The sequence below is a fragment of the Cervus elaphus genome, chromosome 20 (assembly GCF_910594005.1).
Source record: "Cervus elaphus chromosome 20, mCerEla1.1, whole genome shotgun sequence".
Lineage (NCBI taxonomy): Eukaryota > Metazoa > Chordata > Mammalia > Artiodactyla > Cervidae > Cervus > Cervus elaphus.
The window spans coordinates 104,762,334-104,788,888 of NC_057834.1; the positions used below are offsets into that span (position 1 = coordinate 104,762,334).

The following is a 26,555-nucleotide window of genomic DNA, read 5'->3' on the forward strand; positions in this document are numbered from 1 at the left end:
GGGTCTTCAATCTTCATGTCTGCATACAGGATATTTTAGTTGCAGCACATGGGATCTAGTTCCCTGATCAGGGCTCGAACCTGGGCCCCCTGCATTATAAGCACAGTCTTAACCACTGGACCACTAGGGAAGTCCTTCTTTATGACTTTCTAACACACAGTTTCTTTTTAAAATATGTTTAGGTTTATGGGCTTCCCTCATAGCTTAGCTGGTAAAGAACTAAGTTGGTCACCTGCAATGCAGGAGACCCCGGTTCGATTCCTGGGTCGGGAAGATCCCCTGGAGAAAGGATAGGCTACCCACGCCAGTATTCTTGGGCTTCCCTTGTGCTCAGCTGGTTAAGAATCCTCCTGCAATGCAGGAGACCTGGGTTCAATCCCTGGGTTGGGAAGATTCCCTAGAGAAGGGAAAGGCTAACCACTCCATTATTCTGGTCTGGAGAATTCCATGAACTGTATAGCCCATGGGGTCGCAAAGAGTTGGACACAAATGAGAGACTTTCACTTAGGTTTATTACTTGCTGCCACTAGACTGTAAGCTCTTTAAAGGCAGGAATTTTTATCTCTTCTGCTTATTTATATATCCCAGTAGCCTGAAATTGTCCCTGGCACTCAGTAGCCACCCAAAAAGCATTAATTGAATGGATGAATGAACTGATTAACAACAGTAATAATTAACATTATTTTCTAAAATGTTTTCATGTTGGAAATATATGAATGTGACATTCAGGTTCTGATTCTGTGCAGGAATGGCTATTCATACAAGGTGGCAGTTGCACTTTCTCTTTTCCTTGGATGGTTGGGAGCAGATCGATTTTACCTTGGATACCCTGCCTTGGGTGAGTGTACTTTATTTAAAAAAAAAAATTCTTGTGAAACTTGTAGGTAAATGTACCTATTCTTATAGATTAAATCTCTGCATACTATTAATAGTTACAGGTTCCATGTAGCTGGAGTTGAATAGTCAATGTTTTTCTCTGATTACAGAGCTAGCAGTTAGCTCTGTAGTGAACTTGGGTAAAAGATACTGACTTTACTTGTTTTTTTTTTCATCTTTATGAAAGCACACACTCAAGACAGTGCAGCCATTAGGATAGTAGACTGGAGTTGTCATTGCTAGTGCTATGTACACATTGGGTATTCAATAAATGTTTTAGGAATAAATGCGTATCTTTTCCTATCCTTCCAAAAATATTTGCCTTCTACCTGGATCTCTATCAGTGTTACTTTGGGAATAGAAACTACTTCTTTCAGGAGAAGTTGGGGTTGGAACTGCAGCAACCAGTATGAGCTGGTGTGGAGCCCGATTATTACCCCTAGCATCCCTCCCCACACCTTCCTCCTGGTTGTAAGTTATACATTTACCATAGTTATTAATGCTTCTGAAAGTGAGTCACATTTGATGATAGCTTTGGTTTAAATAATACTTTCACATGTCTCCCCTTATTTGAACCTTAAAACTCTCTGAGTTTATCATCCTGTTTAAATCTGCTTTAACAGGTAGGGAAATTGTCACCAGAGAGGTTAAAGGATTTGCTACCTCTGGAGGTCTTGCTTTATACTCTGATATATTTGTTATCATCATTGTTTTATGGATAGGGAACTTGTCATGAGATTAAGAGATTTACCCAAGGACACTCATCTAGTGACCTGAATTTGAACCCAAATACTCTGGCTCAAGAGATCATGCTTTATTTACTGTAGTACTTTGCTTCTATATTAGCCCTTCAGTGAGCAGTTTTAAAGTTTCTGAGTGCTCTGCTTTCTAACTACCAAAGCTAATCTTATTCTTTCCATCTTGCTACCCACCAGAGATCAAAGAGGAATCTTCACTGTGAGGTTCAGTTCAGTTCATTCTCTCAGTCGTGTTCAACGCTTTGCCACTCCATGGACTGAAGCACACCAGGCTTCCCTGTCCATCACCAACTCCCAGAGCTGGCTCAAACTCATGTCCAGCGAGTCAGTGATGCCACCCAACCATCTCATCCTCTGTTGTCCCCTTCTCCTCCTGCCGTCAATCTTTCCCAGCATCAGTATCTTTCCTAATGAGTTAGTTTTTCGCATCAGGTGACCAAACTATTAGAGCTTCAGCTTCAACATCAGTCCTTCCAATGAATATTTAGGACTGATTTCTTTTAGGATTGACTGGTTTGATCTCGTTGCAGTCTAAGGGACTCTCAAGAGTCTTATCCAATACCACAGTTCAAAAACATCAATTCTTTGGTGCTCAGCTTTCTGTAGGTCCAACTCTCACATCCATACATGACTACTGGAAAAACCGTAGCTTTGACTAGATAGACCTTGGTTGGTAAAGTAATGTCTCTGCTTTTTAATATGCTGTCTAGGTTGGTCATAGCTTTTCTTCCAAGAACCAAGCGTCTTTTAATTTCATGGCTGCAGTCACCATCTGCAGTGATTTTGGAACCCAAGAAAATAAAGTCTCTCACTGTTTCCATTGTTTCCCCATCTATTTGCCATGAAGTGCTGGGACCAGGTGCCATGATCTTAGTTTTTTGAATATTGAGTTTTAAGCCAACATTTTCACTCTCCCCTTTCACTTTCATCAGGAGGCTCTTTAGTTCTTCTTTGCTTTTTGTCGTAAGGGCGTTGTCATCTGCATATCTGAAGTTATTGATATTTCTTCCTGCAATTTTGATTGCAGCTTTTGCTTCATCCAGCTAGGCATTTCTCATGATGTACTCTGCATATAAGTTTAATAAGCAGGGTGACAATATACAGCCTTGACGTACTCCTTTCCTCATTTGGAACCAGTCTGTTGTTCCATGTCCAGTTCTAACTGTTGCTTCCTGACCTGCATGTAGATTTCTCAAGAGGCAAGTCAGGTGGTCTGGTATTCCCATCTCTTGAGAATTTTTCAGAGTTTGTTGTGATCCACACAGTCAAAGGCTTTGGCATAGTCAATGAAGCAGAAGTAGATATTTTTCTAGAACTCTGTCTCTTTTCTTCATTATATAAAGTTTATATTAGGATTAAATAAGGGAAATATGTTGAGGGTGAGATTAAATTAAATTTAATAAGATCCAAACATTCCTTTAAGAAAAATTTTTCTTTATAGATACTGTATGTATATAGCATTATTTCCTCTGATTGATTTATTCTCATATGTGTGCTGCTTTAGCTGAACCCTTTTTTCACCAGGAAGCCTTTTTTTTCTAATATTCTGTCTTTGTGTTTTTAACTGTGTTAACATCTGTGATTTTTCTTTACATGGCAATAATTGGTATATTTTGTTTTGGCCATCTGTAGCATTAAAAGATTATGGATTCTCAAAGATAATAGCTCTTTTGGAGCAGTTAATGGGCAGAGAGATACTCCTTTCATGGTGATAATACTTTTAAGTGTAAATATTTTCTTATGAGAATAACAAAGTGCTGTATATTTTTAAGCCCCAAACTTCAAAATCTTTGGTTATTTTATTCCTTTTTTCTTTTTAAGTTTGGAGTTACCAGTTTGGACTGGCATGTTATATCCACAGATCATGGGACAAATAAAAGTATAGGGATTTGTAGGTTAAACTCTTCTAAGATTTGAAAGCTCTCCTTTATTGGTATAGGCAGAAAAAGAGTAGAGATACCTAATTACCAAATCATTACAGAACACTTGTGCTTTGGCACAAGCAGCTTCAGTATGAAATAATCTACATTCTCTAAAATGGTTACACAGAAGAGTATTTGCAAGACTCAACCTGTAATAAAGCAAAATATACCCCCAATTTTTTTTAAATACCAAAAACTAATCTCTGTGCTTTTTATTTTATACCCAAATAAATCCTTTTATTGAATTTGTATACTTTAAATGTAAAATTTAAGTTACTAAAGTATAAATAAAGTACACTGAAAACATGAGCTTTTTGAATATCATCTGGCAGCATAATCTTTTTGGAAGAATATATCTACGACAGTAATGACTCAGGATAAAAATGGATCCTTCTTGATTAGAAACATTTTTATTTGGAATTTCAAAACTTTAAAATCTAAATACATCATTTCTTTCCTTGATAAGCAAATAGGATCTGTACAAAGAGACCTAACAACTTTTTTACTTGGATAAAAAAGTCAATCTACTTTTGGTTGTTCACAAATCCCTCCCTCCATCTTTTAAAAAATTAGTGTTGGTGCTCAAAATAATGAAATACACACAAGTAATGGTTTGCATTGGTTTTGATATAAAAAAGATTAGCCTCTGTATACTGGTGCCAAATCGAATCTTGCAGACAGTTTTGGATGAAGTAGAAAAGAATAACTTTATTGCTTTGCCAGACAAGAAGGGACACTACAGACTCCTGCCCTCAAGAACTATGTGTCCCAACCCAGGAGGATTTGATGAGGAGCTCATGGATGGAGGAGCCTGGTAGGCTACAGTCCATGGGGTCGCAAGGAGTCAGGCCCGACTGAGCAACTTCACTCTATAGAACTAGTTTCAAGGTGGGGCTGCTGACAAGTTAGCCTGTGTGGAGCGCCCGCACACCTCTCATCCGGTCTCAGTTAATCTTGAAGAAACGTGAAAAAAGTGAAAGTCACTCAGTCATGTAGACTCTTTGCGACCCCATGGACTATACAGTCCGTGGAATGCTGGCCAGAATACTGGAGTGGGTAACCTTTCCCTTCTCCAGTTGATCTTCCCAACCCAGGTCTCCTGATTGCGGGCAGATTCTTTACACCAGCTGAGCTACAAGGGAAGCCCAAGAATACTGGAGTGGATAGCGTACCCTCTCTCCGGGGGATCTTCCCAACCCAGGAATCAAACCGGGGTCTCCTGTATTGCAGGCAAATTCTTTTTCAACTGAACTATCAGGGAAGCCCTAATCTTGATGAGCCTCTCTGATTCCTGGCCTCTGTTGGCTTGTTGGCTGCTCCTCCCCTGTTTAGCAACTGTTCATATCTGCCCTTTGGAACACAGGAAAGGTCATGGAGGCTGGATTCTCTTCCCTTCAAAAAAGAAAACAGGGGACAAAAAGGCCAGGAGCACCACAGGGTCCTGGTCATTTTCAGTTTTAGTAAATGCTGTTTAAAGTGTATGCTACTTTGTGTTTTTCAACTTGATCATAGATTGTTTCTAGTTTTTTGATAGTCATATAACAAATATTCATCAAACTCTGCCCTACGGTTCAAGGAATTGACTTGAATAAGACAGATGAGAACCCTGTCTTCAGGAGTTTACATGGCATAGGAAGACAGAGAATTAATGAACAAACCAAGAAATAATTTCTGATCAACACCATGGTGGAAATAAATAGGAGACGTGCGATAGAGTGCTGGGGCTGTTGAGGGGAATGGCATGCTTGAAGAATTCTCTGAAGTACCCTGAGATGAAAGAGCACCATTGGAAGAGGGCATCAGGAGGGCAGAGGCGCTGGCACAGTTCCATTTTCTTCATAGAGTAGCAGTTCATTGAAGACAAACGTTTTTCATACCGTTCTTTTTTTTTTTTGGCTGTGCTGGGTCTTTGTTGTTGCACACGGGCTTTCTCTAGTTGTGGTGAGTGGGGGCTGCTCTCTAGTTGTGGCTTGCAGACTCAGTGTTGTAGTGCTAGGGCTTAGTTGCCCAATGGCCTGTGGAATATTTCTGGACCAGGGATCAAACACATGACCCCTACATTGGCAGGCAAATTCTTAAGCATTGGACCACCAGAATGCGAAGTCATGTGGGCCTTAGGAAGCAAAATGGTCGTCTGAGGAGGCCTTAGAAATAGCTGTGAAAAGAAGAGGAGCAAAAGGCAAAGGAGAAAAGGAAAGATATATCCATCTAAATGTGGAGTTCTAAAGATTAGCAAGGAGAGATAAGAAAGTCTCCCTAAGTGATCAATGCAAAGAAATAGAGAAAAACAATAGAATGGAAAAGACTACAGATCTCTTCAAGAAAATTATAGATACCAAGGGAACATTTCATGTAAAGATGGGTGCAATAAAGGACAGAAACAGTATGGACCTAAGAGAAGCAGAAGATATTAAGAAGAGGTGGCAAGAATACACAGAAGAATTATACAAAAAAGATCTTAATGACCCAGATAACCATGACGGTGTGATCACTCACCAAAGCCGGACATCCTGGAGTGTGAAGTCAAGTGGGCCTTAGGAAGCATCACTACGAACAAAGCTAGTAGAGGTGATGGAATTCCAGGTGAGCTATTTCAAATCCTAAAAGATGATGCTGTTAAAGTGCTGCACTCAGTTTGCCAGCAAATTCAGAAAACAGCGGAGGCCACAGGACTGGAAAAGGTTAGTTTTCATTCCAATCTCAAAGAAAGGCAATGCTGAAGAATGTTCAGACTACTACACAATTGCCCTCATCTCACATGCTAGCAAAGTATTGCTCAAAATTCTCCAATCCAGGCTTTAAGAGTACATGAACCATGAACTTCCAGATGTTCAAGCTGGATTTAGAAAAGGTAGAGGAACCAGAGACAAAATTGCCAACATCCATTGGATCATCAAAAAAGCAAGTGAGTTGTAGAAAAACATCTACTTCTGCTTTATTGACTACGCCAAAGTCTTTGACTGTGTGGATCACAACAAACTGAAAAATTCTTAAAGAGATGGGAATACCAGACCACCTGACCTGCCTCTTGAGAAATCTGTATGCAGGTCAAGAAGCAACAGTTAGAACTGGACGTGGAACAACAGACTGGTTCCAAATTGGGAAAGGAGTAGGTGAAGGCTGTATACTGTCACCCTGCTTATTTAACTTACATGCAGAGTACATCATGCAAAATGCTGGGCTGGATGAAGTACAAGCTGGAATCAATATTGCTGGGAGAAGTAGCAAAAACCTCAGATATGCAGATGACACCACCCTTATGGCCAAAAGCAAAGAAGAACTAAAGAGCCTGTTGATGAAAGTGTAAGAGGAGAGTGAAAAAGTTGGCTTAAAACTCAGCATTCAGAAAACTATGATCATGACATCTGGTCCCATCATTTCATGGCAAATAGATGGGGAAACAATGGAAACAGAGACTTTATTTTCTTGGGCTCCAAAATCACTGCAGATGGTGATTGCAGCCATGAAATTAAAAGACGCTTACTCCTTGGAAGAAAAGCTATGACCAACCTAGACAGCGTATTAAAAAGCAGAGACATTACTTTGCCAACAAAGGCCCGTCTAGTCAAAGCTATGCTTTTTCCAGTAGTCATGTATGGATGTGAGAATGGGACTATAAAGAAAGCTGAGCACCAAAGAATTGATATTTTTGAACTGGGGTGTTGGAGAAGACTGTTGAGAGTCCCTTGGACTGCAAGGAGATCCAACCAGTCCATCCTAAAGGAAATCAGTCCTGAATATTCATTGGAAGAACTGATGCTGAAGCTGAAACTCCAGTACTTTGGCCACCTGATGGGAAGAACTGACTCATTGGAAAAGACCCTGATGCTGAGAAAGAGTGAAGGCGGGAGGAGAAGGGGATGATAGATGCTGAGATGGTATGATGGCATCACTGACTTGATGGCCATGAGTTTGAGTAGGCTCCGGGAGTTGGTGATTGACAGGGAAGCCTGGTATGCTGCAATCCATGGGGACACAAAGAGTTAGACACGACTGAGTGACCAAACTGAACTGAACCACCAGAGAAGTCCATGATCCATTCTTAATGTTGTTTTTATAAACAAACTGAAGGAAGGGAAACTGTGATATTTCCAAAATACTCTGTGAAGAGGAATGCAATTAGAAGTAAATGAGTGAATGGATATAATACATATACTGAATGAATGGATAAATTTCTTTGGGCAACTATACTAAAGTGCAATTAATGGAAAAAATAATTAGAGGAATTGTTGTATAAGATGGTGAATAAAAAGTTCGGGGTCTTCAGGAAACAGAAAGACTGAGAGGATTTATTCATTTTAACAAATATTGAGCATCTCCCATGTGCCAGGCAATGTTGTAGGTACTAAGGACACAGAAGTAAACAAGACAGATAAAAGACCCTTCTCTAAGGGGACTTCCATGAGACAGGTGGTAAACAAATGTAAAATATGAGGTAGGTGATAAGTGTTTTGAAGAGAACCAAAAGCATTATTTTATGTAGTGTCTATATTTTAATATTTTAGAAATTATTTCCAGCATGTGTTATCCTAGTGCTTAGAACATTGTTCTACTGTATATCTAATGCTAATGGGGGAAATGGGGAATCATCTAATTTACCTACATATTTCAGTCTTACTTGTATATTTCCAAATGTGTGCCAGGAGGTGATCTCATCCATTCTTACAATTTTAGCTGGAATCTATTTGTAGTTGATGCTTAGAACTACCCTTTCACGAAGAGTCTTGCTTCATATCATCTTTATATCTCAAATGGGATGTCTGGAGAGCAGCTCAGGTTTAAATATAGAAGAGAGATTACTCATCCCACCCTCCACCCTCAATCTGCCTCTTCTGATTTCATCATCATGTTTTTATGTTGTATTATTATATGTCCTAGATTCTGTGCTCTGTTATCATCTGTTTTAGTACCGTAGCTCTAAGGTTGGAGCCAAGGACAGAGGTGTACACAGAATTGGTGATTTTGACCATAGACCTAATAAGAAACATAAGATTGCTTAGGAAAAACGTATAGGATAAATTGAAGATAATTGGGTTACTAACCAGTGTTTTTTTCCCAGATTACTTTTTTATGCCTTGACAGTATTTAACTTTCTACTATAAATATATATTAAAATTTGTATCTACAGTGTATTAAGTGTACATAAATAAGGGTTTAGGACTAAAAGATGTTCTGTAATGCTGTGTGCTGAGATTTAAAGATTTATTTTCTTAGGCCTCTTCTCTTAAGTTTTGTAAAATTACATTGAGTTTTTACTTCAGATCATATTGTTTAAGTGAATGAATCATTTTTTGTAGTTTTTCTATGTAGAGGGTCTTTTAAACTTTTCTCATATTTTTAGGTGAAGATTTGATTTTTTTTAAGTGTTAATTTTATACTCTTGATATAAAGCATTTGTGGTATATGTAATGATTTATTGGGAAATGGAAAAGTTTATTAATATTTATAAGGCCTTCCAGGTTGTAAATGACTTTACCTTCTTTTCTAGGTTTGTTAAAGTTTTGCACTGTGGGGTTTTGTGGAATTGGGAGCCTAATTGATTTCATTCTTATTTCAATGCAGGTGAGTTAGTTTCAATCTAGAAGATGAACTACTTTTACATTCAAATTTGAGTTCTGAGGTACATTTTAAGTATGTTATAAAACAGGTAGGAATGCTTTTTCATTTTTCTTCAGATGCTAGATCTGAAGGATCCATGGCCATGTTTCCAAGTAGCATTTTCCAACCTGTGTTCAATTAGTAGTTCTAAAAGACATAAGAACTTCTTTAAAAAGGATCTGTGCTCAAATATGATTTGTAAAGGTGAGTGCAACTGAGATACAGAGATTTCTTTACTGGATAACTTCTCAGAAGCTTAAAAACTTGCAGTATGAACCTCTAAGAGGGATTAAGGTTATAAATATTTCCAACTTATTGTCTCTTTTCCTGTTACAGCTGCATTGTCACTCACTGTAAGAGGACACTGGTGGGAGTCTTGTATTTACATATGAATTTGTAGAGGCAGAAACAAAATGTTTTTGCACTGGACAGGTTCTCTATACTAGTATTCTCTTGGCTGCAAATTGTACAAACTGAAATCCAGCTAGCTGCAGCCAAAAAAGAAAACAGGAATGTCTGGGAGTGCTCTGGAAAATCCAGGAGTGGGGCTCGTCTTGGACAAGACCAAATCCATAGTCAAATGATGTACTCACCACTCTCCTCCTCTTCATCTCTGCTTCTCTGTGTTAGCCTCGTTTTCTTCTGCTGCAGAGGTTTGTGAAATGCTAACCTTAAGCATTCAGAAGTTCACCAGATATTTCCTATTCCTATTTCCACCAGATATTTCCCACCAGATAGTTCCTACTGAACTGGTTGTGGTTAACTCAGGGGGATTCTTAAATTAGAGAAGAGATGAATTTATCACAACAAATGTCACAAAACAGCATTTCAGTAATCATTTATGGAGCACCTCATGTCTTCAGCAAGTGTGTCAGTGTGTATTTAGATTATCATCGGTTTTGCTCTTCTTTTTCATACAGTATTTCTATTCCTTAATTCTGTCTGCTTGATGTTATCCTTATGCTCTAAAAGAAAGTCAAAATCTAGGAGAATTTTGGTAACATACTGTGAGGAGGGGACCATACTGTGAGGAGGAGGCAACATATGGACCAATAAGATACCAGAATTAAACAAGGAAAATATTTGGTTTTAAAGTTGGAATTTTCCTGTCTTTATTCATAAACATATGCCTAACCAAATATCCTGCCTTCTCTGACTGTGGGACAGGCAAGCAGGCATGAAGAGGCTAAGGTTCTTCTGCACATATGCTTGGAAATGGGTTTCTCACTTAAATGAGGATCCAAGGAACTTAATGTACTATTGGGATTCTTTAAGGTATACAGAATTCAGTATCTTTAAAACCCAACCATTTAGTTAATATTTCACTCTAGGTTCTTTCTTTGGTGATATCAGTGCTTTGTAGCTTTATTTATGTCAAATTATAGAGTTTATTTGTTGATTCAGCCACTATTTTCTGGTACACGCATAAATGAACTTTTCAGAACTAATAGTTCTTTCAGCCACTATTTTCTGGTACACGCATAAATGAACTTTTCAGAACTAATAGTTCTTTTCTTAAATATCTAGAATTGAGACTATCACATCAACCAATTATTGAGGTAGATTTAGAATGTTTGAATTTCTACACTAGGTTTCCCTAAATAAGACATTTTAATAGGGATGACCACTGTAGACTGCTTTCAGACCAGGGGAAAAATTACTTTTTTCAAAAGTAGCTAAGTAAGATATATAGCCTTATTCTACCTGTTGTTTAATATATTTGACATGTGATGTTGAATGTATTCGTTTTAGAGAATTATTTTTTCAGTCAATCAAGTAAGTTTTTACTATAAATATCATAAATTATGTTAATATTTTTGTCTTGGATATACTTTTTCAATTTCTTATAAACCTTTTACATTCTATCATCTTTGTTTATTCTTCTTTTCTTCTTTATTTTCTCCATCCCTAATTCTTTTCTTTTTACCATTAAATATTACTCCCCAATGAATTGCAGTGTTTTTTCTTTTGGGCTGTGATCCCAGAACTATATTGTGCATGAACTCAAGACCTATAAAAACATACTTTACTTCACAGTGTTTATAAGAAAAATCCAGGAAAATCCTCCTTAAAAAAATAGGTCTGGTTATTTCATCTTTGAACTAAAACACTGTAAAGTATAATGCATATATTACTAAGGTAAGTAAGCTTTAAATATATCTATACTTACTAAAAATGCTTTCATGAGTTTATCTGTTAGTAAACTTTTAAATTTTTTCTTTTTTTTGTTTTAAAAAAATATGCAAATAGCACTGTGTGAATGAATGGTATAAAACAATACATAGAATTAATTCATTTGTGCATTCAACAGAGTTTAAATCAGTGGTACATGTATAGCATACAGTTTTTCAATTATAGGCAACTTTGTGTATAACTGCTGTGTATATAGTTATTCATAAGGCAGGTCTGAAAACTTTAAAACACTCATTTTATGCTTATATGTATTCATACATATCGTGAAGGATAAATTAGGTAATTTGCTTTTTTATCAGAAAAAATATGAGAATATTTGATTTTATTTAAACCTCTTTTCTCACTCACACAATGAACGTTTTTAATTATATCAAAACCACTGATGTGTACTTCACCAACAGAAAGAAAAGAAAATTTATTCTCTTAAGTAGAGACAAGACAGCCACAAATCAGAAAGATGAAGATGGATAGAGGGAAAATGGAAATATATGTTGGAATGTAGAAAGTTTTTTAAAATGAAGTATGTCAAGATTCTTTGTGATAATTTTTAAAAATTCATTTTCATTCCTATCAACATTGCAGAGTAGATTTCCTTAAAAGACTATTAACTATGTAAGTAGCAAAATATACAAAGCAATATAATCTCCAAGACAGTTTTAATTTTATAAATAAATTTATTAAATATCTCATTAGTTTGGCATTTAATATATGTAAGTTGGGGAGCTTCCCAGGTGGTGCAGTGGTAAAGAATCCACCTGCCAGTGCAGAAGATGCAAGAAGCGTGAGTTTGATCCCTGGGTCAGGAAGATCTCTTGGGGTAGGAAATGGTAGCCCCTTCCAGTGTTCTTGCCTGGAAAATTCCATGGACAGAGGAGTCTGATAGGCTACAGTCCATGGGGTTGCAAAGAGTCAGACACGACTGAGCCACTGAACACACACACATATATAACTCATTTTAGCACTGGGTTATATATTGTTTTTGTATTATTTTTTTTAGCTTTACACACCAGGTTTGATTTTTCACACATAAATTTCTTGAGGAGAAAGATTTTTATTAATCTCCTGTAGTACTAATAGTATGCTCAACATATTCTCTCAAAATTTTTGCTGATTTGAGCTGAATGCAGTGTAACTTGTGAAAAGTGTGTCTTTGTGCCAATTATAGGGAAGATAGGTTAAAAATGGTAGTTTTTTAAAAGTGAGTGCTTTTCTTTAGGTCTTTAAAGTTCTAAATTTCATAGGGCACATGAGCTAATGAACAAAAATAAAAGTTGGTATGATAAAGTATAAATAGCAGGTTTTATACCATAAGTGAAAATGACTTAGCACCATTTAGGTATAAGTTGGGGTCCTTGCCTGAAAGGAACTTAAAATCTCACTCTCTCAGAAGTGTTGTGAGAATAACATCCCACTTATTATCAGAAATATCTCATTGGAGAAATTCTCTGGCAGTCCGGTGGTTAGGACTTCATGCTCTCACTGCCAAGGACCTGTTTCAGCCCATGATCGGGGAGCTAAAATCCCATAAGCCATAAGCCATGCTGGGCAGTCATCTCCGTGGGAACTGCAGGCTGAAAAATAAAAGAAGAGTATCTTGATTTTATCTCGTCTAAATTCTTGAATTTTACTGAAATTTTAAGAGCCTAGGCTTTTCAGTTCAGAGCATAAATAAGATTCAGGTTATAGGTTCACTTCTGTGTAAGCCAGTTGATTTTGTCAAATATATAACCTGTGCCCTTGCACCATGAAATACATGGTCTTGATCAAAAGAAGGACTAAATGTGTAATCACTCTAAATCTGTTTCCAAAGCGGAAATGTTGGTCAAGTCCTTGATAGTTCACTAGCTGTAGGACAGCAATATATAAAAACTGTTGCTGCTGCTTCTGCTAAGTTGCTTCAGTTGTGTCTGACTCTGTGCGACCCCACAGACGCCAGCCCACCAGGCTCCCCCGTCCCTGGGATTCTCCAGGCAAGAACACTGGAGTGGGTTGCCATTTCCTTCTCCAATGCTTGAAAGTGAAAAGTGAAAGTGAAGTCACTCAGTCGTGTCCGACTCTTAGCGACCCCATGGACTGTAGCCTCCCAGGCTCCTCCGTCCGTGGGGTTTTCCAGGCAAGAGTACTGGAGTGGGATGCCATTGCCTTCTCCAGTATGAAAACTAGATACCAAGTGTTCCAACAAGTTTTCTCTTATTTATTTAACTCTGGAGTGGTATATTGGGGAAATGACCTGGAAAACTGAGGAGACTGATGATAATTTGGGTAGTCTCTATTTTGTCACATGATCTTAATTAGGTAGATTTCATTTAGTTCACTTACCTGTGGGCAGATTTTTATTTAGTGAATTAAAGGAATGTTCAAAAAACAAAGTAGTCCTAAGACTGAACCCAATGCTGTGTTTTCCTCAGGAGATAGAATGCTGAATTTTATTCATTTCTTGAGGAATGATGTTTATAATGGTCATTTAGGATTAATACTAACCAATGTTTAAGTCAAATGAAGTCAGGGAATCTGACTGTATAATTTCTGGCACTGTGTGGGAATTTTAAGTGCTTAATTAAAATGTGACTAATTAGATTTTTTAGTGGTCTCATATTAAAATTAACCACATACAGAAGTCAGCTCTGAACACAAACATGTAATTTAACTTTTAAGAGAATGTGAATTTACTTCTTTGGAGAATTGGGATGGACATAGGTTGCATCATTATCCTCTAATTGCAGACAACTGTGTCATTTTACTTTTTCACCAGGTTAATAGATCTTCAGGAGATGATATGATCTTGCCAGTGTTAATATTTACATTCTTTATATGGAAGAAGCTCTTAAATGGATTAGATAGTAAAATGATACATTGATAGAATTGCATGAAGTGTTTGTTTTTGTCCTTCACTCATTAATTCATCATAACATTTTAAATTTTAAGATATTTGAGTTATCTAAGCCATATGACTTCAACAACAAGGCAAAGCCAGTAAGTAACTAAGGGATCACATCTGTTTGATAAAGTTTAGGTTTAAAAGTACTTACTGATAACCAAAGAATGCTCAAACTACTGCACAATTGCACTCATCTCACATGCTAGTAAAGTGATGCTTAAAATTCTCCAAGCCAGTCTTCAGCAATACATGAACTGTGAACTTCCAGATGTTCAAGCTGGTTTTAGAAAAGGCAGAGGAACCAGAGATCAAATTGCCAACATCCGCTGGATCATCGAAAGAGCAAGAGCATTCCAGAAAAACGTCTATTTCTGCTTTATTGACTATGCCAAAACCTTTGACTGTGTGGATCACAATAAACTGTGGAAAATTCTGAAAGAGAGGGGAATACCAGACCACCTGACCTGCCTCTTGAGAAATCTGTATGCAGGTCAGGAAGCAACAGTTAGAACTGGACATGGAACAACAGACTGGTTCCAAATAGGAAAAGGAGTACATCAAGGCTGTATATTGTCACCCTGCTTATTTATCTTATATGCAGAGTACATCATGAGAAACGCTGGGCTGGAAGAAACACAAGCTAGAATCAAGATTGCTGGGAGAAATATCAATAACCTCAGATATGCAGATGACACCATGGTTATGGCAGAAAGTGAAGAGGAACTAAAGAGCCTCTTGATGAAGGTGAAAGAGGAGAGTGAAAAAGCTGGCTTAAAGCTCAGCATTCAAAAAACTAAGATAATAGTATCTGCTCGCATAACTTCATGGCAAATAGATGGGGAAACAGTGAAAACAGTGTCAGGCTTTATTTTTCTGGGCTCCAAAATCACTGCAGATGGTGATTGCAGCCATGAAATTAAAAGACACTTACTCCCTGGAAGGAAAGTTATGACCAACCTAGAAAGCATATTAAAAAGCAGAAACATTACTTTGCCAACAAAGGTCTGTCTAGTCAAGGCTATGGTTTCTTCAGTAGTCATGTATGGATGTGAGAGTTGGACTATAAAGAAGGCTGAGCGCAGAAGAATTGATGCTTTTGAACTGTGGTATTGGAGAAGACTCTTGAGAGTCCCTTGGACTGCAAGGAGATCCAAGCAGTCCATCCTAAAGGAGATCAGTCCTGGGTGTTCATTGGAAGGACTGATGTTGAAGCTGAAACTCCAATACTTTGGCCACCTGATGTGAAGAGCTGACTCATCTGAAAAGACCCTGATGCTGGGAAAGATTGAGGGCAGGAGGAGAGGGGGACAACAGAGGATGAGATGGCTGGATGGCATCACTGACTCGACAGACATGAGTTTGAGTAAACTCTGGGAGTTGGTGATGGACAGGGAGGCCTGGCATGCTGCGGTTCATGGGGTTGCAAAGAGTCAGACACAACTTAGTGACTGGATTGAACTGAACTGACCTGGCAACCATCTTTTCTTCCTTTAACTTATTTTTGTTAGAATGCTAATTAAATATATAAAAACAAAAATACATTTTCCAGTAACAAAATCAAAAGTTTATAAATTACAAACAAAACTACAACATTATTAAAGTTCAGATAAAGTAAGCTGTTTTCTGTGTAGTAAAAAATATATATACAATACAAAATTTGCCATTTTAACCTGTTTAAGTGTACAGTTCTTTGCATTAATTACATTTGCAGTGTTATGCAACTGTCACCAGTATCTATTTCCAAAACTTTTTCATCTCCCAAAACAGAAACTCTGCATCCATTAAGCAGTAACTCCTCTTTTCTCCATCCCCCAGTCACTGGTAACCTCCAATCTACTATATCCCAACGAATTTGCTTGCTTTCTAGATATTTCATATAGGTGGAATCATACACTATTTGTCCTTTTATGTTTGGTTTATTTCACTTTGCACAATGTTCTCAAGGTCCATTGATATTGTGGCATGTATCAGAATTTCATTCCTTTTTATGGCTGAATAATAATGTTCCATTGTACGTATATACCACATTTCTTTTATCTGTTCATCTGTTGATGGACACTTGGGTTGTTTCCACATTTTGGGTGTTGTGAATAATGCTGCAGTGAATATTTGTGTACAAGTATCAGTTTAAGCCCCTGTTCAGTTCTTTAAGGGTAAATACCTAGGAGAAGATAAACTTTTATATAAAGCTAATTGAAGAAAATATCTTCATGACATTAGATGGGTTGTCTTCTTAAACAAGATCCAAAAAACATAAACCATAAAGAAAAAAATTATTTGATACATTAAAATTAAAAAATGTTAATTATTTCTAAAAAGGATACCATGAACTGACCAAATAACAGTTAATAGGCTGAGTTAAAGAACACTGTGGGGGATGTGGGCTCAGTTGCTCAGTCATGTCTGACTCTTTGCAATACTATGGACTATATCCCTCCAGGCTCCTTTTTTCATGGGATTCTCCAGGCAAGAATACTGGAATGGGTTGCCATTTCCTCCTTCAGGGGATCTTCCCAACCCAGGGGTCAAACCTACGTCTCCTACGTCTTCTGCACTGCGGGTGGATTCTTTACTGCTTGAGCCATTGGGGACACTTAACAGTAGGAATTTATATGTGGAATATTCAAGTCAATAAGATAATAGGGAATTTAACAGTTAAATGAGCCCAGTAAACTAAAGGTGATTCACAAAATCACCCAAATAACTAATGTGTAAATAAAGAGGTACTTCTGGGCATTTATCCCCAAATGTTCATACTTCTCTCCACCAGGGGACAGGGGACAACTCTGTCTGTTGTAGTACTGTCTGTGGTAGGAGGAAGTTGGAGTTAACCTAGATGTGGAGAATGGATGTAACACCAGGCAGCAGCTACAAGCACTTACCTGTTGTACGTACAGCTACCATGGAAATGTCCTAAAATCTTAGTGTACTGTGAAAATTGTTTGAAATTGAACAAGATCTACAACAGTATCATTTGGATAATTAAAAATGGGTATCCAAAGAAAATCAAATGTTTTTTTCAAGAATAAATATCCAAGTCATATACCAAGTTAAATATATGCCCATTATTTGTGTGGGTACCTATGGGTGGGTGACTGGGATTATGGAGAATTATAGTGGAGATGAAAGATTAAGAACAGAAAAACAGGAAATTTGGTGATCACTGCTTAACATTCTTGACTTTAATGTGAACTTCTAGAGTTTTCTGATTTACTCTTCTTTCTATAGACTTTCCACCTATAGAAAAGCCTACTCCTTTAAGTAAACAATTCAAAGATTTTTTTTGCATTTAAGCTGCAAATAAAATTTCATGGTTGAAAACAATCAGAAATTACAGGAAAGAAGAAATCAAATTTCACCCAATTCCTCCAAACCACCACCAGCGATCTTCATAAAATGGGGGTGTGATAGGACGAAAGATGCCTGTATCAGATCCCTGGAACCTGTGAATATTGTCTTATTTGGAAAAAGGGTCTCTGCAGATGTGATTAAGTATCTTCATATGAAGAGGTTATTTTAAATTATCTGGATGGGCCCTAAATCCAATGACAAGTGTCCTTATAGGAGGCAGTAGAAAAGACACAGACACACACACAGTAAAGAAGGTGATGTGAAGACCTTCACCCCAAGAGATCAGGGTGATGTGGCCACAAGCCAGCAATGCCAAGGGGTGCCTTAGCATGGGTTCTGCCCCAGAGTCTCTGCAGGGCATGTGACTTTACTAATACCTTGATTTTAGACTTATGGGGTCCAGAACTGTAAGAGTAAATGTCTATTGTTTTAATCCACTGACTTTGTGGTTATTTGTTACAGTAGCCAACAGGAAACTCATATAGAAGGATATGAAGTTGCTTCCTTGTGGCTTCAGGGCTTCTCACACAAGATACGTTAACACCCCTTTGTACAGAATAGCTTTTCACAGCATAGGCCCTCCTGATTCCCCTCTTGGAAGATGAAGGCCTGTAGCAACCTATTGGTCCATTAATTATTAAGTGGTCTTTCTTCTCCCCATAGATTTCAGAAATCTGCCCCAGCTTATCAAACAGAAATACTTCATGAAATAAAATTTGGCTTCAGGCTATTTCTTAGCAGAGAAATAAACATAATTTTAGGTTTCATACTTTGTTGTCAGTGAACAAATTGGCTGTACATCTTCTATACCAAGAATCTGGAGATTTGGTAGTTCTAAGATTTGTTAATTTAGAACTTAAAGACCCAAATACATTATTCCCTCCTTTCCTTCCTTCTCTCCCTCCTTTCTTCCCTTCTTCCTTCCTTCCCTTTGCTATCTTCAGTTCCATTGCTTAGGATCACTTCTTGTATCATTACTTTCAGAGGTGGAAACCACCCTTTTCCTCTCACACACACCTTCTTAAAAGCAGATAAGTCTCCCATTGAACTTGTCTCATAGATTATCAACTCATTGGTGATTGATTACATGCCCAGGCTGAATCAAATCTGAAGAAAGAGGATCTACCACAATAGAACCAGTTGTTGAGGAGCCAGAATTACATACTTTGAAGGGAAAGAAATGCTATAATAAGATTGCTAAATTATATACAAATTTGGACCATGTATTACCAGGTAATAAAACTGTAATCTTTAGGGCTAACTTATCTACAGGATAGGGGGAACAGAAGACCAAAACAACATCATACCATTCTTCTATGTGTTAACTGCTAACTTGCCAAGATTGTAAAACATCTGGGCCCTAATCAATTTTTAGTTAAATAGTTATATTTCCTGAGAAAGTCAAGTGAGCCGTGGGTGGGCTTATTAGAAATGCATGATAGTAAAAGGCCATCCAACCATCTTTTTTTCTTTATTTTCAACTTTTGAAATCTTTTTTTTTTTTTTTGACAGGAGTAAGTGAGAGTGTCAGAGGAGATGGCATAGGAAGAAAAAGATAATAGAGCAAAGGCCTTGTTCCAATCTACACACATATTCCAGGTTAGGCCAGTTTTTAACCACATGATTTAACCTATTTCTACTTGCTAGGCTTTCCTTTTTCTTTGTTTCTTTTGCAGAGTCTCAAAACATGTTGTAAATTCTAGTCACCCATTCTTTTCTTTCTTTGCTTAATACACATACTAGTTTCCTCTGTGACTTTGCTATTGAAAATGTTTTAATTTTTATTTAAATTCATTAATCACATTCATAAATGTCAAGACAAAGCAATTTGATCTTTGGAGGAAGTTCAAGTACATGACAGCACCTAGCAAGGTATCTAGTATTATTTGAATATTAACATTTATAGTTCACTAGAATAAACCCTCTGTTGGCAGATTGTCTTATTCACTGTTCTGTGTATAACGTCTAGCATGGTGCCTGGACTATAGGAATTAAGTATTTGTTGAATAGCCGTTAAAACCAAATTTATCTTTAAAATGATGAATGTTCTATAGTAGTGTTCTTCAAACTCTGGTTGCATAACCCCTAAAAGAATTTTTTTCTTAAGAAAACCCCTATCCTCACATGTTTTAAGTTGACATTTCAGTTTTCCATCACAAGCTTAAAAAGTTGCAAAGGATATCATTTCTAGTTTGCAAATATTGACCTATTTAAATAAAACTGTTACATCAATTTTAAAATGTATCTACAGAATACAAATAGCATAGAACTTAAAATATCCACTTTAATGTAATTATTGATATACAGTTTGATCAAAATAGCATAAACCTGTTACAGATATTAGCAAATCATAAGCTAAAAAAAAGTCAAATTTTACTAGGAATGCATCTTTTAAACAAGTGACAGAGAGTCTTTTTGGACTCTTGATTAAAAGAGACATCCCTGACTCCAATATTTTGAATTATCCCCTTCTTTGACACATCAGAGATTTTTATACCTCAAGGCAATATGCCATTATGAGACTCAAGTGTATTTTGATGGGGGAGGCATGCTTTACTGTTGTCAAGTTGGAGAAAGGACCACAGGGAAAGGGAAGTGGGCTTGGGACCTAGCATGATGCTTTTATTCTAGTGTGATATCAGGTGGATCATTTTCACAAAGAGTATTTATGTGAATTAAGGATTTCAAAGTGGATTCCAGCTTTCTGGGCCTGCATATACCTTTGTAAATCCTATGTACCCCTAAGGCTGCAGTTTGAAGATTATTATCTTACAGGATAAGTTGTAGAGATCACATTAAGTGGATTGTCACAAATGTGATTAAATGGACAAGACTCTTATGATGAGTGTGTGTATGTGTGTGTGTGTTTATTTCTTCCTTTTCCATTCCACGTGGTTCTGGTAGGACTGTCAGTCATATTACATCATCTCCCAGAGGGAGCCTGGCTTGGCCAATATTAATCCTATTCCCTTGGATACAGTAGTTTGTTCAACAACAGGCATAAAAACCAGGCACATCTGTCAAAGTTCTTCCCTGAAATTGATGTATATACACTGAGGAAGAAAATTTTACATTCTATTGGAAACTGCCAAGATATGTATCTAGAAGTTGGCAACCAATTGGGAGCACGTGTCTGTGGAATAAAGGCAGGGAGGCCAAACCAAGGGCCTCGTGTGGTGTGGCATTTCAGTTCTTGAGGCCTTAGTTCCCCCAGCTCTCTTAATCCTGTGAGCTTCCCCAGTGCCCTTTTCACTGCATGAGCTACTAAATTACTTTTTTTGCTTGAGTTAGTTTAAGTTGTATTTCTGGTGCTACTGAAGTAATTTTATTAACACCTGAGAGAAGTAAACTCAAAATATTTTTTAAGTATCTTCTGTAAAATGGGTAATTTGCAACCTTTTCTCTTCTAGATTGTTGGACCTTCAGATGGAAGTAGTTACATTATAGATTACTATGGAACCAGACTTACAAGACTGAGTATTACCAATGAGACATTTAGGAAAACACAGTTATATCCATGAATACTGTTTAAAAGAAACAGTAAGTGATATGTGTATGTAATCTTACTTATCTGTATAAAATTATGAAAATTTGAGAACCTGGGGAGATTTAAGAGATCATCTAGTGTTGTAAATCTGTAGTTTTGCTTATCAGAACATGCAGGCTTAACTTTTTATAAAGCATTTTTGTATATGCACATAGCTCTTGCAGTTCACAATTCATATTGCTTCTTTGTAGTGAATATAGTTAAAGGACAAAGTTCATAAGAAAAAAATAACATCAAAGCAAAAAGAGCCCAAAGGTTTATACAATGGTTATGATGAAAGTATGTGTTATAGATAATAAAGCATATTTTTTCTACTGTCCGTCCTTCTTAGGATCAGCATGATCTTTAAACTTCATTCTTCTCCTTTCCTAAACCTGAAAGTTAATGGAGTTTCAACCCTGAAACTACTACAAGTACTTATTTTAACCTGAAGTTTGGTCCTGCCCACGAAAATTATTAGTCAACCCTAGAACTGTCTAGCAGCTTTCAGTAAGGCAGAGAGAAACACAGACTGGTTGTTTTGGCACAGTCATAATCCTAGGATTTTCAGTTGACTCTGTTTCAGAGAGAGCTTCTAGAAGCCTGGAAGAGAATAACCATTCACTTTCTGTGTTTCGTGTATAAATAGGATATGAAGTATAATTTTGCCCTTAGGGTAGATTTTTTTCTTTTCTCCCAATAAAATTATGGGATATGTTTTCTAGTTACTGTCCTGAAGATTGAACAGTGACAGACCCTTCCTGTCAAGATCTGAGGAGCTTATTCAACTCATTGTCCAAAAATTTTTCAGACCTTTCCTTACAAAGTGTAAGAGCCTTTGGGTTTTAAAATTGAAACAAAGCATAGAGAGCCATCTGCCTCTCCTTACCAGGGAGGAAATTGAGATCTAAGGAAGCTGAGACTAAGATACACAGCTAATCAGTACAAAACTGAATCTAGAACCTAGGCCTTCTGTGCCTTCCACTGGTTGTTCTCCACTTCCCACCCCAGCTCCCACTAACTACTTCATTTTGTATTAAGTATTTTCATTTTGGAAATTGTTACTCCTACTTTATGAGAAGGATTGTGTCATCTCACATAACTTTATTTTCACATGTAAGTTGTTGTTTCTCTTTTTAAAGTATATAGACCGTTTTAAAATTATAATGTGTAAAAAGTAAGCAAATGTAATTTAAAAAACAATACCATTTTCTGCAGCCTGTTATAAAAACATGTAATTGAAATTCCAGACCCAAATTTAAAACTTGAAGGGCCCGTTGAGAAGGCATATCTCTGCATTGTCATTCGTTTAATCTCCAGCAGTACTTACAGAAGTGCTCCTAGTGTAAGAAAAAATGTCTTGAACAACTGAAGCATTAAAATGTGCATCTATAAAAACCTCATTGGATTCTTTTAAAAGATTGTGTTTTAACATGTGTTTTTCTTTTTTTTTTTTTTTTCTGTTTTAGGATTTGGGCCTCCTTGATTTTAATAGAGAACTCTCAATATTTAAGACTTCCAGATTTTCCTTTTTCTTTCTTCAAATACCACTTCATGGATTCTTTTTAATTTTTTGTTGTTGTCGATGTTTTTGTTTTGTTGGTTTTTGTTAAAAACATATTGTTCTGAGATGTATTTAATAGAACTTCCTTTGAGAGCTGTATGATAACAGAGTCTTTCTTAGGCTGCTGTCTCTATGAGATAGATAGTTGATTACTCTGATATTAATGTCTTTTCCAAAGGCAAGTCACCACTTGTCCTTTTTGCTCCCGAAAAATAAAAGTTTGACTTATTCACATTTTTTAGTGCATTTTTTTATTAAGAAAACCACCTTAAATGTTGAATGTTGCTGTCTTCTGTATTTTGATCCTTAAAAGCAGTGAATCCATGGTGGGAACAAATACCATTTATATTGCTTGGGGGTACAGTCCTGTATATGACCACCCACCTGTTTTTTTTTTTTTTTTTTTTTTTTTTTTTTTGTAGTTTTCAGATATGTCTTTACTTTGGTATCCAGGGAGCTAAAGATCTTCAGGGAGTCTGAAACCTTGGGGCACCACGGATACTTCTGGCAATGATTCAGGGCTCGGAAGTGTGAACTTCTTCCTTTTTGCTTTAGAAGTGATGCACTAACTTTTGGAGGGACCAGATGCTGACTCATGTAGCTCAGTGCGGTTATATTAGAAGCTGGATGGACAAGGTGGGAACACCAAGCAGATGATTAATGTCTTCCATCTGTTAGCACTGCCCAGCAGATGCCGGCCCAAGTGTCTTAGGTGATGCACCAGTGTCTAGGGGAAGCAGCACTTGTACTTCAGCATTGGTTTTCCTTACTGTGTTTAGAGGGTTTTAAGAAGATGGAAATACATGAAATGTTATGTCTCCATAATACTGTCATATCATACTTTAGTAACAGGCATACCAATTTCAAAATTACTGGGATCTGGGCTTCTCAAAAGTAAAAACCATAATTTTTCATCACTCATCTCACTCAAAAATATACAATATAGTACAGTTAGCTCTAATATATTAGTCATACAGTAACAGCTTCTCCAATCAGTGGCAGATTATTAAGTTTTGATACAAGAAGTGAATTTCGATTGATTCCTCATATATGTCAGGAGGGGTCTCTGGCTTTTCATTAATGAAAATACTGAGTGTCTGTCATGGGGGAGGAGCTGTTCTAGATTCTAGAATGCAGCAGGGAACAAAACACAAACACCTCTGCTGTTAGGAGTTTATATTTCCTTGGGCTCCACTTTTTCACAGTGATATTTTTGGCCTCGGTTAAGCTAGATGCCACAAGGCTCAGGGACTGAAAAGCAGGGTAAGCGGCCACAGCCATGGTGGATCAACCCGCGTCGTCAACAAATACTATAGCTGTTAATAGCCGAGAGGAGCAACCCCACGTCCGAGGAGCGGTGGCTGTGCGGGCTCAGGAGGGCCAAGAGGAGCTTTTCCATGTTCAAGGTCAGGAGTGGCGGCCGTGAGGAGATACCCCTCGTCCTAGGTAAGAGAAACCAAGTAAGACGGTAGGTGTTACAAGAGGGCATCAGAGGGCAGACACACTGAAACCATAATCACAGAAAACTAGCCAATCTGATCACAGGACCACAGCCTTGTCTAACTCAGTGAAACTAAGCCATGCCGTGTGGGGCCACCCAAGATGGCTGGGTCATGGTGGAGAGGTCTGAGAGAATGTGGTCCACTGGAGAAGGGAATGGCAAACCACTTCAGTATTCTTGCCTTGAGAACCCCATGAACAGTATGAAAAGGCAAAAAGATAGGATACTGAAAGAGGAACTCCCCAGGTCAGTAGGTACCCAATATGCTACTGGAGATCAGTGGAGAAATAACTCCAGAAAGAATGAAGGGATGGAACCAAAGCAAAAACAATACCCAGTTGTGAATGTGACTGGTGATAGAAGCAAGGTCTGATGCTGTAAAGAGGAATATTGCATAGGAACCTGGAGTGTTAGGTCCATGAATCAAGGCAAATTAGAAATGGTCAAACAGGAGATGGCAAGAGTGAACATCGGCATTCTAGGAATCAGCGAACTAAAATGGACTGGAATGGGTGAATTTAACTCAGATGACCATTATATCTACTACTGTGGACAGGAATCCCTTAGAAGAAATGGAGTAGCCATCATGGTCAACAAAAGAGTCTGAAATGCAGTACTTGGATGCAATCTCAAAAACAACAGAATGATCTCTGTTTGTTTCCAAGGCAAACCATTCAGTATCATGGTAATCCAAGCCTATGCCCCAACCAGTAATGCTGAAGAAACTGCAGTTGAACGGTTTTATGAAGACCTACAAGACCTTTTAGAACTCAACACCCAAAAAAGATGTCCTTTTCATTATAGGGGACTGGAATGCAAAAGTAGGGAGTCAAGAAACACCTGGAGTAACAGGCAAAACACTGTTGGTGGGAATGCAAGCTAGTACAGCTGCTATGGAAAACAGTGTGGAGATTTCTTAAAAAACTGGAAATAGAACTGCCATATGACCCAGCAATCCCACTTCTGGGCATACACACTGAGGAAACCAGATCTGAAAGAGACACATGCACCCCAATGTTCATTGCAGCACTGTTTATAATAGCCAGGACATGGAAGCAACCTAGATGCCCATCAGCAGATGAATGGATAAGGAAGCTGTGGTACATATACACCATGGAATATTACTCAGCCGTTAAAAAGAATTCATTTGAACCAGTCCTAATGAGATGGATGAAACTGGAGCCCCTTATACAGAGTGAAGTAAGCCAGAAAGATAAAGAACATTACAGCATACTAACGCATATATATGGAATTTAGAAAGATGGTAACGATAACCCTATATGCAAAACAGAAAAAGAGACACAGAAATACAGAACAGACTATTGAACTATGTGGGAGAATGTGAGGGTGGGATATTTCAAAAGAACAGCATGTATACTATCTATGGTGAAACAGATCCCCAGCCCAGGTGGGATGCATGAGACAAGTGCTCAGGCCTGGTGCACTGGGAAGACCCAGAGGAATCAGGTGGAGAGGGAGGTGGGAGGGGGGATCGGGATGGGGAATACGTGTAAATCTATGGCTGATTCATATCAATGTATGACAAAACCCACTGAAATGTTGTGAAGTAATTAGCCTCCAACTAATAAAAAATTAAAAAAAAAAAAAGAAACACCTGGAGTAACAGGCAAATTTGGCCTTGGAGTACGGAATGAAGCAGGGCAAAGGCTAATAGAGTTCACACTGGTCACAGCAAACACCGTCTTCCAACAACACAAGAGAAGACTCTACACATGGACATCACCAGATGGTCAACATCGAAATCAGATTGATTATATTCTTTGCAGCCAAAGATGGAGAAGCTCTATACACTCAGCAAAAACAAGACTGGGAGCTGACTGTGGTGCAGATCATGAACTCCTTCTTGCCAAATTCAGACTTAAATTGAAGAAAGTAGGGAAAACCACTAGACCATTCATGTATGACCTAAATCAAATCCCTTATACAGTGGAAGTGAGAAAAAGATTTAAGGGACTAGATCTGATAGACAGAGTGCCTGATGAACTACAGACGGAGATTCGTGACATTGTATAGGAGACAGGTATCAACACCATCCCCATGGAAAAGAAATGCAAAAAAGCAAAATGGCTGTCTGAGGAGGCCTTGCAAATAGCTGTGAAAAGAAGTGAAGTGAAAAGCAAAGGAGAAAAAGAAAGATATTCCCATTTGAATGCAGACTTCCAAAGAACAGCAAGGAGAGATAAGAAAGCCTTCCTCAGCATTCAGTGCAAAGAAACAGAGGAAAACAACAGAATGGGAAAGACTAGAGATCTCTACAAGAAAATTAGAGATACCAAGGGAACATTTCATGCAAAGATGGGCTCGATAAAGGACAGAAGTGGTACGGACCTAACAGAAGCAGAAGATATTAAGAAAGGATGGTTTTGG

The 26,555-nt window shown here is 37.7% G+C and overlaps 1 protein-coding gene across 5 annotated transcripts in view; it reads left to right on the plus strand.

Annotated features, from left to right (window-relative positions):
- Positions 1 to 22,900, plus strand: part of TM2D1 (TM2 domain containing 1) — a 46,809-nt gene extending 23,909 nt beyond the window's left edge. The window contains exons 4-8 of one of the 5 annotated variants that reach the window (XR_006335759.1): positions 747 to 838; positions 9,045 to 9,118; positions 9,232 to 9,358; positions 20,987 to 21,116; positions 22,572 to 22,900. Coding sequence is in view for 4 of the 5 variants with exons in the window: in XM_043877384.1 (XP_043733319.1) it covers positions 747 to 838; positions 9,045 to 9,118; positions 9,232 to 9,358; positions 9,491 to 9,546 (349 nt within the window). In the remaining variant the exon portion in view is untranslated. Of the gene's footprint in view, positions 1 to 746; positions 839 to 9,044; positions 9,119 to 9,231; positions 9,359 to 9,490; positions 11,106 to 14,099; positions 14,120 to 19,088; positions 19,176 to 20,986; positions 21,117 to 22,571 lie in introns of those variants that run through there. The other 4 variants (XM_043877385.1, XM_043877387.1, XM_043877386.1 and 1 more) reach the window with 4 other exon arrangements.
- Positions 22,901 to 26,555: the final 3,655 nt, after the last annotated feature.